Raw genomic sequence first — 18,964 nt, forward strand, 5'->3', positions numbered from 1 at the left:
TTCTGGTTTGATTCTGCAACTACAGTGGTTGTAATTAGGCCTTTAATACCGTAGACTTACTGGCAAGACAGAGTTTCTCCCCCTGGAAATGAATGTTGATTTTTTTCTTTTTTTTGAGTCAGAAGTTTTTGTTCAGACTACACTAAACCATGCAACTGTAGACAAACTATTTAATTAGTAAACTTTAGGTAAGATATAAATTGAAGCATCTCTTTAACCTTTAGAAAAGCTATCTGTTTGTAAAGTATTATATTTTACATATTATTATACTAGTTCACTCCTTCAGAGTTCTTTCTCATCATTAAGATTTCTTAATATATCCCAACCTAGTTATAATTGAAACACATATCTTAAAATCCAAAAGATTTGTCTTGAAAACCAAATATCAAAATCAATTCATTTGACCTGAGCGCAAGGTAGTCATTGATTTTTATTTCTGACGTTGTGACTAGGATTTGTTTTCTTTTCAAGAGAAACCGATTTATTGGGGGGTGGGAAGATAGTAAGAATAAGCACATTAATGATGAGTTGTGACAGCACACTATCTAATAATTTAAGAGAAAACTAAACTCAAAAGCACATGCAGTGTTACATTGTTTTGCACAGCAGGTGTAAGGATGACTGCATTGCTGTAAGTTCTGTGCGCTCTCTTTAGACAATGGTGTATTGTACATGTCCTTCAAGAAAAAAATCTTTTCAAAAAGTGTTTAAATAAGCAAACTCTGGTCCCTGAAAATGCTTCATTTCAATTACCTGGCAACACCTGGTGTATGGATCACGTAATTGTTCAGTGACTTATGTCAAATAAACAGGCCACAGTGGAAAGAGGAATTGAATGACTTCATCAAATAAGCTTCAATAACAAGTTCACGCTTTTTGACTGTATTCACCTCTTTTTGAAATTTAGGTTGTCGGGATTTCAGCTCCCTTCCTGCATCGTCAGCACCGGCTCCATCCTTACTCTGTGGTTCACGACAGACTTCGCCGTGAGTGCCCAGGGCTTCAAAGCCCTGTATGAAGGTAGGATGCTTATTGTGCACTGCGCACACCCACCGTCCAGGTGACCTCACGCTGAAGATTTTCATGCAAACGGAAGCTGCTATTTCAGAGGTGGTTTAATGGTGCAAACATTTGACTTGTGTGCTTTGATGATGGGAGAACACTATTTACTACAATGGCCCAACATTCTAGCACAAAACGTGTGTGGACAATTTTCCTTTACTGGTAGAACTTTTTGATTGGAAGAGTGGTTTTTCTTTTGACACGTGGTAGAGAAGTTTTGAGAATTTAGAATACTAATTGATAGAGCGCCTTTTCTGTGAAGAATTAATTCTTAAGGCAGACATGTTTTCTTAAAATTATTGTTGGACAGTAATACTCAGAGTTGGTGCTTAGGTAAAGGGAATTCCATTGCGTGAGTTTTGGTTGACAAAGTGGAAACTTTTAATGGAGAAAATGATTTCAGTTTTACTGTTTGGTGCTTGCAAAGCATCAGGAGGAGTGAGTTTTGTTTTGTTTTTGTTTTTTGGTGTTTTCGGATTTTGTGCCAAGGTGCCCTTAGGGTCTTGCTGTCATTGGTGACTGTTTGGGGCAGAAATTTTAAGAAGATAAAAGAGAGTTCAACCTTTGATAGAGGGAATAATACAGATGATCACTTTAAGTATTCGGTTTTAAGAAATTGCACTACTAATACTGTAAGTGTAAATGCTGAGGTCTCTTTAGTCTTGTTTCACATAGATATTTTAAATTTTCTTTCATGTGTAACACAAAATCTTTTATTTTTAACATAGACTCTGAAGCCCATGAATTGAAAAGGACTGTGGGTAAGGGATAGCCCAATCCCTATTTACAACACACACTGTTCACTTAACAAGCCTTTCTGGGTTCAGTCATATCTGTGTATGTTCTTCTTTGGAGTATTCCGTATACTTGGGCAAAAATCATTCTTCGTGGAAAGATAAAATCTACATGTGCTTTGTGCAACTGAACTTAACTACTATGCAATTATCAGAAAATACAAGGGTAGAATGTCTTCTTTGCACAGTAAAATAAACAGAGCAATTTATCCTTTTATTTAAAGTCTTATGTGGAATGATGCTTAGTATTGTATACTATTCTGACTCCAATTCTTCCAGGCCACTGCGTTTATATATAAACCTGCATCAGTGGCCTGAAAGGGTAACTCATCTTTAAGTATATTACTGATTACCAGGGGATAATTTAATCTTTGGAAGAGTAACAGGCTAGTTTAAGATTAATGGGTGCTATTATCTTTCAGATTTGCTGGTATCTACCACTATCCTGTATACCCTAACTTCACATAATTTCTTTTTCGCTTAACATTACAAAAGTGTTTCTAAAGCCATCTGTACTAGGTACTGTGAAACAGAAGTTGTCCAATCAGCATATATGGTATTTGCTCGGAAGGTAGATAATGCTTCAACATTTTAGAAACCTTGGCAATTTTCCTCCCCTTTCTGACAAAGTTGATCCTTGAATATCATGTTTTGTTAAATTTCGTAAGATAAATGTTGCAGAAACTCTACTGATGCTGGGAGATTGCCAGATGAATAATTCTACTGAATCTTTCCGGGCTATTGTTGTTGGTGTTAGTGGTTGTCAGCATGGTAAAATAAAAAATGATTGAGATTTTTCTCTGTTGGGAAAATGTTTATGAGTTATTAACAAAATTGGGAAAATGATGAGAAAAGTAAACAAGGTCATGAGTTCAATGTATTTTTTCAAATGTTGATGTGTGAAGATGCAGTTTTTTGAAATTTGTGTTTTAGTGACATTACAATATAGTCTGATATTTACAAGTTAATACAAGTCATTATTTTGAAAGAAAAAACTATTAAAATAAAAAGTACTTTGTCAGCAAAACAGAAATTGTATAAAATATTCAATATCTTTATTTGTAAAATAGTTCTCAATTAGATTAAAGGTCTACTGAGAAAATAAATTTGTACTATCTGGAGAAATAAAGTTAAATAGTCTAAACAGAAGATTAAAGACTAGAGAATTTATCTAGAAGAGACTAAAGCTTTCACTGTAGGTATCAACTGATTTATCAATAGTATCAGTTCTCACAGGGAATTTAGACATAATTGTAACTTACCAATGTAATGGTCATGGGGAAAAGTGAGATTTTTATTGAGCAGTGTTTAAAATATGTAAATACACTTATTCAGATATATTAAGCAGAAGCAGTGATAATAGTCAGAAAAATGTCTAAAGTCGTTTTGTAACCAGAACATCGAATCCCATTGGTTTTTATATTGGCAAGACTCCATCAAGTAATTAATATAAGCCAAATAATATAATAAAACGTCCACGTCTTATCTAAGACATCTAAAGAGAATTTAATTTAAAAATGTAATACTAGGGCTTCCCTGGTGGCACAGTGGTCAAGAATCCGCCTGCCAATGCAGGGGACACAGGTTCGAGCCCTGGTCCAGGAAGATCCCACATGCCGCGGAGAAACTAAGCCCGTACGCCACAACTATTGAGCTCTGTGCTCTAGAGCCCACTAGCCACAACTTCTGAGCCCGCGTGCCACAACTGTTGAAGCCCACGCACCTAGAGCCTGTGCTCCGCAACAAGAGAAGCCACTGCAAGGAGAAGACTGCACACCGCAGCGAAGAGTAGCCCCCGCTCGCCGCAACTAGAGAAAGCCCGCGTGCACAGCAACAAAGACCCAACACAGCCAAAAATAAATAAATAAATTTATTTTTTTAAAAATGTAATACTATATCAGCTTAAAATTTTTTTTCTCTAGTTCTTAAACCATTACTAATTTATCTAATTAAAATTAGTAATTATTTAGTATTACCATATTGATGTTTAAATTTCTAATTTTCATTTATTTGCTTGAATTGGAGAAAATCTTCCAAATTTAAAAAATTTGTCTATACAAAATAACCTTTATAATAAACTTAATCAAGGAACTGAACTTTATTATAGTTTGCTGATGGTACTTTGGACTGGTACATTGCATAAATTATTCATACATAGAGATATTAAGCTACCTAAGGAGTATGGAAACAATAAATTAAAATATTCTAATTGATGCATTTGGTTGTTGAATTTAACCCTGGAAATTAAATGGAAATATTTATAAATTTCACACTAACATTATTCACATACAGTAATTAGCTCTCTAAATAGTAAGTTTATAGATTGTTGATGAAATCAACATATTTTAACCCATAAATACAGACTAATAAAATTGTAGTTACTAATTTAGTAGGGTGTTTTATAATGTTAAATTTCCTAGTTCCGTCACTGAACATTATTCTTCGTGGTCAACCAAAGAATTTGCATAATTTTCTTTGGTAAATTTATAACAAAAAGTATTAGGATTACACATAATTTACAGTGAGATGGATTACTATCAAAATTCCTACATTTATCCAATACTGAAGTCCTATGTGTATAAATAGCATTCATTCATGTATTTCTATTTGCCAACTTCCTTTCATCAAGATCTCAGTTACTAAAATAAAATTATTTTTGTCATCAAGTTTATTTATGATTTAAGAAAAAAAATCATATAGGAGGTCGGAAAATTGACATGGCATGTCAGGACGTGACAGATATTATGTCATGACAAATGTGTGACAAGGCAGTCATTAGACTTAAGGACAAAGAGAACAATTCCATTTGGTGACATGGGACAATCTCGAGCTTATGCCCCAAAGAACTTGTCACTCTGATGCTCTTTTTATTTTTTCATTTTTTAAGAGGGAAACCTTCCCCTGTTTTAATGCTTTTTCTTACTGGTGACAAAGTGAACTAAGCATTAGAAACAGTAGTGAATATATGATGAAAACTCTTCAACTCCCAATTTTTGGTTCTGAAGTCTGATTTATTTTTAAGTGACATTTCTCTTGTTAATGCACATCTTTATTTTTATCCTGAATATCATTTCAAATGTTTCATGAATTACTTGGTAATTTTTCATACATTGACTTTTAATAATTTTAGTATTGGTTATATTTTTAAAATTTAGTTTTTTACCAATTATTTACTATAATTTAGATGGACTTTTTAGATATATTTGCAAGTGAAATAAGTTTCTTTGACAGTGATTGTATTTTGATAATCCAATACTTTGTGTGAAATAGAACTTTTGTATATTATAGTACTTGTACTTGAATAGAAAGCCCCAACTCTGTGATTCAAATTAATGTGTCCAATGTGTATTCACTAGAATAAATACTTTCCTTCTATAGAACATTTCTCTATAGTGTAGGGCAATTCCATTGATTGGGAATTAAATTGGCCAAGGCTTAATCCATGAGATGACAGTTTTTGTAAAGAAATTGAAATGAAAATTTTATGCATATTTTGCCACAGATATTTACATTTTCAATAATTGTTTGGTGAGGCAAAGGAAGGTTAAACTGGATTCTTGTCTAAGGCAAAGCTGATAGAAATGGTAGGAATCTATTCTCTTTAAGATTTCTTTAAAAATGCTGGCTGATGTGGTAGTTGAAAAGGGAAAAATTTTAGCCACAAATGTAGACAGTCAAATATTTTGTTCATAAAATACTAATTTTACAATTCAACATTTATCTCACCTTCCCATGGTGCCGTATTTGAATATATTGGCCTTAAATATTATTCATGAAATCTATATGAATCTGACAGTTTAAAAAATCTGTTTAAAAAAAAATACCACCAGTGTAGCGAGGAGGAATTTGACATTACTAAATAGGAAAAATTTGCTTGTGACAGGAAATTGTTTTGCATACCAAATAGCTCATTAGTTGGAGTGAGAAAAACGGTTGCCCACGAAGATGCTTTAAGAGACTCCCTTGGGTTATAAAATGCTATTCTAAAGGAATTCTTCTCTTTCAATTTTTTTTGTCTTAAAATTATTCATTTTATCAATTATAGCATTGTCCTGCTTACTAAGGTATATGTATCTCTATGGATGAATAGATAAATAGTAAATAAATGGATGATAGGTAGGTAGATAGATGAAAGAGATAGATGAATAGATAATCAATAGATAAAATAGTTAATAGATTGGTAGGTAAATAGATACTTGATAAATAGGTAGACAGGTAGATAGATGGATGCATGTGCCTAGTATGGTATAAAGTGTTATGTACATTTTCTTATTAAATCTTCAAGATTCCTATAAGCAATGTAAAATTACCTAATATTATGGGATAGAGAAAATTAGGTAGTGACCTATAGTTATTTAGTTTGCCAAGACCTTATAACTACTAAATGTGAAAGGGGAAATTCAACAAGTCTATTTCCAGAAATTGTAATTCTTAACCACTTAGTATATGTTCTCTCATATAGTTAAGTTTGTTTCCATGTATGAAAATACATACATATGAATACATGCATATTATCACGTGTGTATACATAATTACGCATTTACATATATACACACATACACAAGTGTATATATGCTATACACACGGAGAATATACGTATGTTCTTATGCACACACAGATTTACTCATTCATTCTTTCGTTTATTTACTAAGCTTTTATTGAGTATCTGCTAGAGACCCAATACTGAGCTAAATGATAGGAATACAAAGATGGTGGCAGGAATGGTGTCTGTTCTGAAGGAGTAGTAGGGGAACACGACAAAATTCAGTAGAACAGAGAGTGTAATTTGTTCTAATAAGTAGTTACGGTGTTTGACATGATTGGGCAGAAGAGGGAAGGTCAGGTGTACTTGGGGACAAGTAGAGTCCTGACAGAGTTAATGCTTGGGCTGTACCTCAAATACAGTGTTTACAAAGCTCAAGTGCTAAATGCCGACTTTGTATCAGTCACTGGGTAGAAGTTCTCCAGGAAGATGCATCATCAGGGGATCTTTCTGAGTGAGGAAGAATCACGGGCAAAACTATGGAGAAAAGCATTTACCATCTTTAAGAACTGTAGGAAGTTTCCTGTGTCCTGTTTAGAGTTCACGGTGGGCCTGGAGGATGGCCCCTCTGGCTGGCCTCGCAGTTAGGGAGTTGGGTTTATATTGTTTCATGTGTGACGGGGAACGCTTCCTCTGTGAGATCCTCAAGGAAAAGGCTGAATTCATCTCACTGGACTTTTACGTAAACGGAAGCATTTTTGTTTGCATGGGCTTCCATTTTACAAGTTTGTCACGTTTTGGCTTTTAAATCATGATTGTGATGCCCAAAACGTTTGCAGAGAGAAGAGGAATAAGGTGGATTAAGTGAATTGTGAGCTCTTGCAGCACTTTTAACTTGAGCAATTGGATGGCACGTATTATGCCTTCTCTTGTGGCTATTTTTGTTTGCATCCTTGAGGGCAATGAGGGGCTCCAAGGACAAATTTGAATCCTTGACATTTGTCACAAAGTAAATATTCCGAAATATTGTTTGATAAAAATTCTGCACTCAATCCTAGCTTAATTTCAGCCGGTAGTTCATATTTCTTTCCCTCAAAACCTAAAAGGTGAATTGCTAATAAGTGTCACAATTAACGGGTGGATCTTCTTACTGAGAGTATGTTTCTTGTTCACTGAATGTATTTGGCATTTCCCTCTGACACATCCCTCCAGCAGAATCTTCTTTCCTTTAACATCCGTGGATCTGGATTTAGAAAGAGCAGCTAGATTATTACCCTTCAAGCTCAAAGCTTTATTTAGGATGTCAGCGCTGATTTAGTTCTCCCTTGAAGTGATTATCCAAACTCAACCTGAATTAAAGTGTGGAATGTGAGTGACCGACCTGGCAGGAGAGAAACATTTCTGATTGAAGAAAGTGGTGGCCGAGGAACAGCAGCTAGCTATCCATCAGCCGACACTGTAACATTATTTTGGATTTATAACAATTACTGAGGCTGAAACAAATGGGAAACTTCTCGATTTACTTTCCTCTTGACTATTAGATACTCTGTGTTGGTAAACCCAGGTGAGGACACACCTTCCTGAGGACACGTTTCACCTGGTTGTAGAGAGCAGAGCAGTTGGTCCTCATATCAGTCCTTCCCTAGGCTTAGTTGCCAGAGCCTGGGTACCCATTTTTTGTTCTTGATTTGCAGGGGTGTTCAACAGTAGGTACCCTAGGACCATTAATCAAAGGTTTTGGAATGGCACTTGAAATTAATTACTGCTGTTAGTAACATGAATACTAACGTCTCCAAAACGTGCAGAGATAGGAGAGAGGTAGCGACTTTCTGAAAGTTCAACTTTAAGTCAATCAAATGATGGGTCAGAGCAGACAGAAGGAGTGCCGCCACCAGGAAGTGAGCGTAGGCAATGTAGAGAGGCTGGTATATAACCGATGGCTATTGATATGCCTGATGAAAGAACAAAGATGGAATAAGTGCCAGAGGCTAAGCCACGTCCAGTGAAACTCAGCCAAGAGGAGAGGGGTGCTCAGCCAGCAGCTCTGTGAGCCCCTCGGTCCACCCAGCGCCGTCCCTGCTGTGGGTGTGGCCAGGAGTTGAGGTGGACCATTCGCCAGTGCAAGGCGCTCCCTGCTCTGGGTCCCATGCTGGATACAACTTTCTCCATTTGAGAGTCATGGATATCTCACTGTCTATGAGGTTGTGAGATTACGCGCATAATTTGGTACGTAGACTTCATAGACTTCCTCCGGATCCAGTTCTCAGTCGTTCCATAACTGCCCTAAAGGTCAGAATGGCTTCTGTCAGTTGATGGTATCAGCTCTGCTCCCTTGAGGCATCAGAGGTTCTTCAGTCTGGTTGTTGCTGCTTATCTCATTTCTTGTTTCTCTTGTTTTGATTCGGCTCCTGTAAGCAAAGCTGGGGTTACAGTTTGGCTTCATATACGGGCCCGGAGTGCTTTGGGATGTGGTTAGGGCTGTCCTGCCAGTGCAAATCGTCTAGTTCCTGTGGATTGTAATTTATTAATTTGGCATTTTGATATGTTCTATGAACTTAATTAATGTGCATTTACCCTGGAGACATGAATCTGCTTTCTGTGCACTGCAAAATCCAGTTTCTGATTCAGTAGGAGTGGATCATTGTGAATCCGTCAGATCATAAAATCTACAGTGAGATCTACTGAGTGATATTAAGTCGGTTCTCTTTCCCTAGTGAGACACCAACACACACACACACTCTTGCAGACTCCCACTCACACTGTTTATATTGTCAGGTACAGTTTCCCTTCAAACATCAGCCTAAGAAAACATCTTCTTCAAAGTACTCAATACTGTTAAAAAGACTTCGTTTTAGTCTTATATATATTGACCTAAGGGAACATCCATGGTACAAGGAAGTGAAAAAAATGCAGTATAGGGACTTCCCTGGTGGCACAGTGGTTAAGAATCCGCCTGCCAATGCAAGGGACATGGGTTCGAGCCCTGGTCCGGGAAGATCCCGTGTGCCGCGGAGCAACTAAGCCTGTGCACCACAACTACTGAGCCTGCGCTCTAGAGCCCACGAGCCACAACTACTGAGCCCGCCTGCCACAAGTACTGAAGCCCGTGTGCCTAGAGCCCATGCTTCACAACAAGAAAAGCCACCGCAATGAGAAGCCCGCACACCGCAACGAAGAGGAGCCAATGCTCGCCGCAACTAGAGAAAGCCCGCGTGCAGCAACGAAGACCCAACGCAGCCCCCCCAAAAAAAAGAGCAGTATCATCCCATTTCGGTCAAAAAAATATTTTTAAAAGTACTTGTGTAACTATGTATGCACGCATACGTGTGTATGTGTGTGTGTATCCATCATCCATGTATATGTATAGCATACACAATATGAGTATTCAGAAAAGTACAGGAGGATACCTGAATTTTAATAAACATGACTTTGGGGAGTCATTGGAATGCTTAAGAAGAAGTATTGCTTGATTTTTCTCTGTATTATTGAGTTATTTAGCTTGTTGCAATGAATATTAAAAAAATTAAGTAATGAGCATCATAAAGGGAAACATCTGTAGATGATATTAGAAATTAATATTCTTAAATGGATCTATGGCTCTTACCTGGAAATAGAATACAAAGTGGGACCAGGTAATTAAAAGGCCTTCAATATTGTTTTCAAATGGCTGAGTTCTTAGGTTCTAAGGTCAACCCTGTAGCTGAATTTTTTCTTTTAAAAATAAGGGAAAACAATGTGTACTTACTAGAAAACTACACACAGAAATAGTAGTCTGTCTAAAAGGGACTTAATAAAAGACAACTTAATTACATAGAAGAGGCATCTTTAACAAAATAAGGATTGGTTAATGCCTGACCTCCCAAAATGTAATGGTACTTGCATTTCTTAATATATTTCCTCATGATCATAATTTAAGTTTTATCCTTTGTACCCACTCATCTCCCAAGATTTTTCTCTTACTTTTTTGTTGATTTTTCCCAATAATATCTTGTGTCATAGACAAATTTCCAAACTAATATGTGTATGTATTTGGTAATAAGTAATCTCAGGTAATGTGTGCAAAAAGTGAGCATTATTTAAAATGAAGTTTATAAGCAAAAATAATGTTAGATGATTTTTCTCGTATCAGTCTCTCTTTTCTGGCTATCATGGGTCTTTAATGAGTCACTCAATACACTAGAAATTAGACAACCTGTCTATTTAAACACTCTCAGGCCTTGGCTATCTACTATTCGGGCACTGGAAATGGGAAGTGTCGGCAGAATTAATTACTTAAATGTTTATATGTGGATGGTGCATAGATTCTGAGGTCTGGGTTTAACCCAGTTTCCCAGTCGCTATGAGTGTGACCATTGGATAAGTTACTTAAGCACTTATTGTATCAGATTCCTCACTTGCAAAATTAAGGATGAAAAGTACCAACCTCACAGAGTTGTTATGAAACTTACGGAAGATGAGCTCTTTAAACCATGTGGCTCTGTCCCTGGTATATAACACTTTTAATTTATTCTTCCAGCTCTGCAGTATTGGCATAGAAGCTGACCTCAAAAAGTGTAATGTATGGTTATTTCTTCTAAATTAGGAATTATATAAGCTTCTTTAATGCTTATATCCTTCCCGTTCTGTGCTGATTTCCCCTTTGCCATCTTATTCTTGGGACACTTCTATCTACCTCTGTCCCAACTTCTCTGTGCTTTGTGTCTCTTCAGCTTTTTCTGGTACACAGTTAAAAAAAAAAAAATAGGCAAACATGAATGATTCTGTGTTTTTCTAAGTGAGGGTGCAAAAAAACAGATGCATCCCTGGTAAATTTTTGAGTGGCTCTTTCTGGTTTTAGGACAAGCTGGCAAGTTGTACATTGTAGTGAGTGTAACTTCAAAATTTTTCTCAACTCAAGTAGGTAGGCATTTTTACTCTTCTTTTGTTGTTGATTTGTTTATTCTCTAGTCTACAATAAGAAGAATATAGGATAGAGATCAGTGAGGAAAGGTGAAATTACATTTTTTATACTAGCTACTGGTTATAGGAGAAGATGTGAAAGAGTGAGATTGATTTGAATTATAAATAGAAAAGCACACAAGCATCCATGGACTGAAATCAAAAGTACCCAAGAATGCTGGAAATGCACATTATAAATTAGGACAAAAATATATTACAATTTGATACATCAAAATCACTTTAGTCTTGGGGAAGCAGACCTGCCTCCCATCTGTAGGCCCTGTTATGAGAGATATGGAAATTACATGAAATATAATCAGTCTGTAGCCCTATGTAAAAGTTAAGCTTTAAGCAAACGCTTTGCTCTCTGATATACAGTGAAATTAATGCCAAATGTACATCCAGATGATAAAGAGATACAAATATTTATCTGCAGAGTCCTTAACTCAGTCTACAGGAGATTCAGAGTTCATTTCCATTTCTGACTTTGCACTTAAAATGTAAATTTATTATCATTTCTGATACTCTTGCTAGAGAAGGTTAATGGGTCACTGAATATCAAACAAGCATCCCTATTGCTAAATCTAAGCATATTTTTTAAACGCTGTGTTAATCGAAAAAGTTTCTCATCTTACTAAGCAGTTTCTTCTTTCTGTATTGTGTTCTTTAAATATATCCAGAAAACATCAATCTAAAATGTCTTCTGAATAATATATATGAGGTTGGCCTCAGTAGGATTCATTTTCTGAGATCATCAGTTATGGGTTTATTCTTAACCTCAACATTGATTCTATTGATTAACTTGAAAAAGCGTCATATAAAATTGCACTGTGAGTTTGTGCATTTTCTATAATCAGTCATTTCTTCCCATTCTAATTGTTTATTTCACTTATTTCTTTGTGCTAATCAGAGTAATGTAAACCTAAAGAGGAAATGCTTTCAATTATGTCCGAGTGTTGACTGAAAGAATGAGCTACAGAAATGAAGGTAAACTTTCAAATAAAGAAAAGCAATATTTTTTTCTTTTATTTGTATCCTCCCAATTTTTTTCCCTAAAAACCAGTAATCGAGAATCTGGTCTGCAAACATACCCTCCTCATGATAGCAGAGGATGACGTGCCCTTTCTAGTTGAGTGCCCTGTTTGTTCTAACGCGCTTCCTTGAAGACATCCTTGACATCGGTTCTTTCAGAATATAACCTTATATTTCTTTCTTATCCTCGGGAGTTAAAAAAAAACCCAACAAAACAACCAAAACAAAAACACACCATTTAACAAGAGAAGAGTGGCCTGGGGCCTGTCAACTTGCAACATGAATTTGTAGAGCTCCAATTAAGCTGCAGTAGTCATTTTAATCATATGTATCTTCTAGGTGTTAATTTTGTTTTTCCAAGCATACATACACTTTTCTTAAAATATGCTTTTAAATATTAGACTAATGGAATGGAAAGCCACATTTGGGAAGGAGAGGCGGGTGGGTGAGGGAACAGCTGGTGTGTGGGGGACATTTCAGTTTCCTCCTTCAGTTCTGTCTGTGTGTAGGAGGGTAACAAATGGGAGATTTTGTGCAGGAATAAGCTGAAATGGAACACATTTCAGCTTTGGTTGTGTTATCCATCTCAACACATAAAAGTGGGGTTTTAGCATTCCACATCTTATTTTTTATTTTTTAAGACTTTCACACTTGCTCAAAACTTTCCCATATGCCACAATCCTGACATGTGTATCAAAATTTACATATTTACTTGACTTCTTTTTTTTTCGGGGACGGGGAGGGAGGAAAGCTAAGATGTGTGAATCACGGGAACAACTATGGCTTTTTATCTGAGTGTAGTGATAACAAATTACTTTTGTATTATTTAAGTTCACCAAGTCAAAGTAACTAGTTAACATGTACTTATAATTAATCCTTACACACTTAGTACTGAAGGTCTTAAAAAAATTGAGGTATCATTTCCCTTTTAAACTAGTGTATAAAATAAACACAGACAATTTGCACTGTGAATTTAAACAATCAAACACAACATTCCAATGAAATACAGCATTACATTACAACATTTATAATATTCTTCAGGTGGTATATTAGCCACATTTAATAAAGGTCTTTCAACAACCTCCATATAAGATGCCATCTAGCCTATTAAACTGTAGTCACATTAACACTTTATAATAAAAAATACTTTATTGTATGTTAATTTTCATTTAACCCTTAAAACTTTATGAGTAGGTACTTTATTCCTTTAGAGATATGGCAGTTTTCCAAATGTTGACATCCAGTGTTAAAAGAGCTGGAATTAGGTTTGGTCCCTCTAAAAAGAACTGGCCAACTTCTTCTGTCAAGGGTCAGATAGTAAATGTTTGTTGCGCTGCAGTTTGTCTGATCTTTGCCCAACTACTCAGTTCTGCTGGTACAATATGAGGTGTGATAGCCGCCCTAGACAGCTTGAGGGCTTGAGCGTGGTTGTCTTCTGATACAACTTGATTAACAAAGATAGGCGGCCATTGTGTGGGACCCTGATCCTACAGCCAGAGCACTTTTCCTTTCCTCGGAAGTCAGGTATTCTTTCTTCTGTGTCAGTTCTGCTTCTTATGTAACCCAGCCTCTTAAGGCCCAGTCAAAAAAGTAAGTGGACCCTGAGAAAAGCTGCCAAAGCAGCAGGTCTAGTTGTTTTGCGGCAACTGATCAGACAACTTTGTTAGTTAGCAGAGTCCAACACTAGGTGACTCAGGAGTGTTTGTAAATTTAAGTCATTGTTAAGTTGGCAATCAACACATTCTCTGTTGTTACTTGCAGACAGCGCTTGTTTAAAAGGTTTACCTTTGTATTTTTTGTGTGAGACATGGCAGTAAGTGTCAGTAGTTCCAGTAGTGTTTCAGTCCCAGCTTTCCAAGGTTCCTTTGTGTGTGTATTTTCTTCTCAGAAGCTCCTGTATCGACAGGCATCACGCTTTGATTTCAACCCCAAAGGCACTCCTTAAACTTCTTAGTATAAAACGTAATACCAACTATTTCAAGTCCCTACTTTCATCTTATCAATGCCCAGAGAACAGTTAATAGAAAATTTATTAGAAAGAGATGGCTGCTGATATACAATTTTTATGTTGTTGGGGAAAAAAATTTTTTTTGACTTTCAGAAATAATTTTCGTAGAACATCTATGTGTCACTTATATTTCCTTAAACTTTGTCGTTTTAAATCTGGCGAGTTAACCAGTGGAGGCCCAATGGTGAATAGTTGGTATCGTTTTTCATCATACTCTCCAAGGACAAGTGTGCAGTGCAAGTCACTGGTGCTGTTTGGAAGGGGTTGGGAGCACTTTACAGTATAAATCTGTGCCAGTGGAAAAATCCTACTCAGCATAACTAAATTGTAATATGGGAACTGTTCTGCTCACTGCCATCTGACAGCTGTTTGGTTCCTCTGTGAAATGAATTAGTGCTGTCATTTTACTAATAGACCAAAAATAAAATCGCTGGCATTGTTTCCAGCAGCCAGTTCTAACAGAAGCCAGTTGAAATGAATTGCCCCCTCTCTGGTCACAGTCATGCCTGTTACAGGACAGGCCATCAGAACATAAGGCATTACTCAGAATACTAATTGAGGGAAGCAGAATGCTTCTCAGAGCCAGCGTTACTTTCGGTGGACTAAAAATAACCGCAGAGGTTTCTAAACTCCTGAGTGGCTGCTTTTTCAGGTGAGTCTCAAGGCATGCCCTCCTCCTGGCCCAGAGGATCTGTATGTGACCATGCACCAAACTCAGATACATCTAAAGCGTTTCTTACGCGTCTGGTCTGGTGCAAACTCTAAGGATGGTTTTGTGAGAAACAATACAAATGTGTCCTCCCTTACAGAGCTTCCCGACCAGAAGGGTTCTGTGTCTTGCACAGGGATGATGATATGCTATGAAAAACTATGTTTGTGTGTTTATTTTTGATCATCATCAACAACAAAAAACCCTGATGTTTTTCATCATGTAATTCTGAATCCAGGTTCCATGGCATTTATATTACAGTTATTCATTGAGCTGCTAGATGTTTCACATGATCTCAACTTACTCTTTTAAACCATCCAGATACAGATAGGTAATAAAATGCTCCTTTTACAAATGAGGAACTGGACTTAAGCACTGTAGTCGTGTTCATACAGCTAGTAGGTGGCTGGGGCCAGAATTTAAAACCATTTCTACTCTTAGAAAATTGGAAAGCAAGAAACTGTCGTCTAAAACTAGGTGGCAATTCCTTCACCCTATTAAGATAATTTATCATTTTCCTTTTCACTTGTCTTTTCCAAGCTAAACATTCCCAGTCCATGCAAAACCATAGGTTTGAGTGAATAAAAGACCAAAATCCTCCTTTGAATAAGGCACATTGCGTTGCGTTATCTTTTCTGAAGTGGGAGTGCATTCTAGATGTTTACTGATGGATGGGGAGGAAAAAGGTCGAAGATGCCTTTTCTGAATAGCATCCTTCTACCAGGGCAGCACTGATAGGATAGATGGCACAGTCTTGTGCTTATATTGTATGGGCTCTGGAATAGACCACCTCCAATTTTATTACTTTGTCACTTTTTTTTTAAACATCTTTATTGGAGTATAATTGCTTTACAAGGTTGTGTTACTTTCTGCTGTATAACAAAGTGAATCAGCTATACATGTACATATATCCCCATATCCCCTCCCTCTTGAATCTCCCTCCCACCCTCCGTATCCCACCCCTCTAGGTGGTCACAAAGCACCGAGCTGATCTCCCTGTGCTATGCGGCTGCTTCCCACTAGCTATCTATTTTACATTTGGTAGTGTATATATGTCCATGCCACTGTCTCACTTTGTCCCAGCTTCCCCTTCCCCCTCCCTGTGTCCTCAAGTCCATTCTCTATGTCTGAGTCTTTATTCCTGTCCTGCCCCTAGGTTCTTCAGAACCTTTTTTTTTTTTTTTTTTTTAGATTCCATATATATGTGTTAGCATATGGTATTTGTCTTTCTCTTTCTGACTTACTTCAGTCTGTATGACAGACTCTAGGTCCATCCATCTCACTACAAATAACTCAATTTCATTTCTTTTTATGGCTGAGTAATATGCCATTGTATATATGTGCCACATCTTCTTTACCCATTCATCTGTTGATGGACACTTAGGTTGCTTCCATGTCCTGGCTATTGTAAACAGTGCTGCAATGAATATCATGGTACATGACTCTTTTTGAATGATGGTTTTCTCAGGGTATATGCCCAGTAGTGGGATTGCTGGGTCTTACGGTAGTTCTATTTTTAGTTTTTTAAGGAACCTCCATACTGTTTTTCATAGTGGCTGTATCAATTTACATTCCTACCAAGAGTGCAGGAAGGTTCCATTTTCTCCACACCCTCACCGGCATTTACTTGTAGATTTTTTGATAATGACCATTCTGACAGGTGTGAGGTGATACCTCATTGCAGTTTTGATTTGCATTTCTCTAATGATTAGTGATGTTGAGCAGCTTTTCATGCGCTTCTTGGCCATCTGTATGTCTTCTTTGGAGAAATGTCTATTTAGGTCTTCTGCCCATTTTTGGATTGGGTTGTTTGTTTTTTTGATATTGAGCTGCATGAGCTGCTTGTATATTTTGGATATTAATCCTTTGTCCATTGCTTCATTTGCAAATATTTTCTCCCATTCTGAGGGCTGTCTTTTCGTCTTGTTTATGGTTTCCTTTGCTGTGCAAAAGCTTTTAAGTTTCATTAGGTCCCATTTGTTTATTTTTGTTTTTATTTCCATTTCTCTAGGAGGTGGGTCAAAAAGGATCTTGTGATTTATGTCAAAGAGCGTTCTTCGTATGTTTTCCTCTAAGAGTTTCATAGTGTCTGGCCTTACATTTAGGTCTTTAATCCATTTTGAGTTTATTTTTGTGTATGGTGTTCTGGAGTGTTCTAATTTCATTCTTTTACATGTAGCTGTCCAGTTTTCCCAGCACCACTTACTTAAGAGGCTGTCTTTTCTCCATCGTATATTCTTGCCTCCTTTTTCAAAGATAAGGTGACCATATCTGCGTGGATTTATCTCTGGGCATTCTTTCCTGTTCCATTGATCTATATTTCTGTTTTTGTGCCAGTTCCATACTGTCTTGATTACTGTAGCTTTGTAGTATAGTCTGAAGTCAGGGAGCCTGATTTCTCCAGCTCCATTTTTCTTTCTCAAGATTGCTTTGGCTATTCGGGGTATTTTGTGTTTCCATACAAATTGTGACATTTTTTGTTCTAGTTCTCTGAAAAATGCCATTGGTAGTTTGATAGGGATTGCATTGAATCTGTAGATTGCTTTGGGTAGATAGTCATTTTCACAATGTTGATTCTTCCAATGCAAGAGCATGGTATATCTCTCCATCCATTTGTATCATCTTTAATTTCTTTCATCAGTGTCTTATAGTTTTCTACATACAGTTCTTTTCTCTCCTTAGGTAGATTTATTCCTAGGTATTTTATTCTTTTTGTTGCAGTTGTACATGGGAGTGTTTCCTTAATTTCTCTTTCAGACTTTTCATCATTAGTGTATAGGAATGCAAGAGATTTCTGTGCATTAATTTTGTATCCTGCTACTTTACCAAATTCATTGATTAACTCTAGTAGTTTTCTTATAGCATCTTTAGGATTTTCTATGTATGGTATCATGTCATCTGCAAACAGTTACAGTTTTACTTCTTGTTTTCCAATTTGGATTCATTTATTTATTTTTCTTCTCTGATTGCTGTGGCTAAAACTGCCAAAACTGTGTTGAATAATAGTGGTGAGAGTGGACAACCTTGTCTTGTTCCTGATCTTAAAGGAAATGGTTTCAGTTTTTCACCGTTGAGAATGATGCTGGCTGTGGGTTTGTCATATATGGCCTTTAGTATGTTGAGGTAGGTTCCCTCTATGCCTAATTTTTGGAGGTTTTTTATCATAAAAGGGTGTTGAATTTTCTCAAAAGCTTTTTCTGCATCTATTGAGATAATCATATGATTTTTATCTTTCAGTTTGTTAATATGGTATATCACATTGATTGATTTGTGTATATTGAAGAATCCTTGCATCCCTGGGATAAATCCCACTTGATCACGGTGTATGATCCCTTAAATGTGCTGTTGGATTCTGTTTGCCAGTATTTTGTTAGGGATTTTTGCATCTATGTTCATCAGTGATATTGGCCTGTAGTTTTCTATTTTTGTGACATCTTTGTCTGGTTTTGGTATCAGGGTGATGGTGGCCTCATAGAATGAGTTTGGGAGTGTTCCTCCCTCTGCTATATTTTGGAAGAGTTTGAGAAGGATAGGTGTTAGCTCTTCTCTAAATGTTTGATAGAATTCGCCTGTGAAGCCATCTGGTTCTGGGCTTTTGTTTGTTGGAAGATTTTTAATCATAGTTTCAATTTCAGTGCTTGTGGTTGGTCTGTTTATCTTTTCTATATTTTCCTGGTGCAGTCTTGGAAAGTTGTGCTTTTCTAAGAATTTGTCCATTTCTTTCAGGCTGTCCATTTTATTGGCATATAGTTGCACATAGTAATCTCTCATGATCCTTTGTATCTCTGCAGTGTCAGTTGTTACTTCTCCTTTTCATTTCTAATTCTGTTGATGTGAGTCTTCTCCCTTTTTTTCTTGAGTCTGGCTAATGGTTTTTCAATTTGTTTTATCTTCTCCTAGAACCAGCTTTTAGTTTTATTTGTCTTTGCTATTGTTTC

At 36.6% G+C, this 18,964-nt stretch overlaps 1 protein-coding gene across 1 annotated transcript in view; it reads left to right on the top strand.

The window, feature by feature from the left end:
• CSMD1 (CUB and Sushi multiple domains 1) overlaps nt 1-18,964 on the top strand; it is a 1,821,295-nt gene that overhangs the window by 538,981 nt on the left and 1,263,350 nt on the right. Inside the window, exon 3 of the mRNA XM_059909813.1 lies at nt 908-1,020. Within this exon, the coding sequence (XP_059765796.1) occupies nt 908-1,020 (113 nt within the window). The remainder of the gene's footprint in view (nt 1-907; nt 1,021-18,964) is intronic.

This window comes from Balaenoptera ricei, chromosome 21, assembly GCF_028023285.1.
Source record: "Balaenoptera ricei isolate mBalRic1 chromosome 21, mBalRic1.hap2, whole genome shotgun sequence".
NCBI lineage: Eukaryota > Metazoa > Chordata > Mammalia > Artiodactyla > Balaenopteridae > Balaenoptera > Balaenoptera ricei.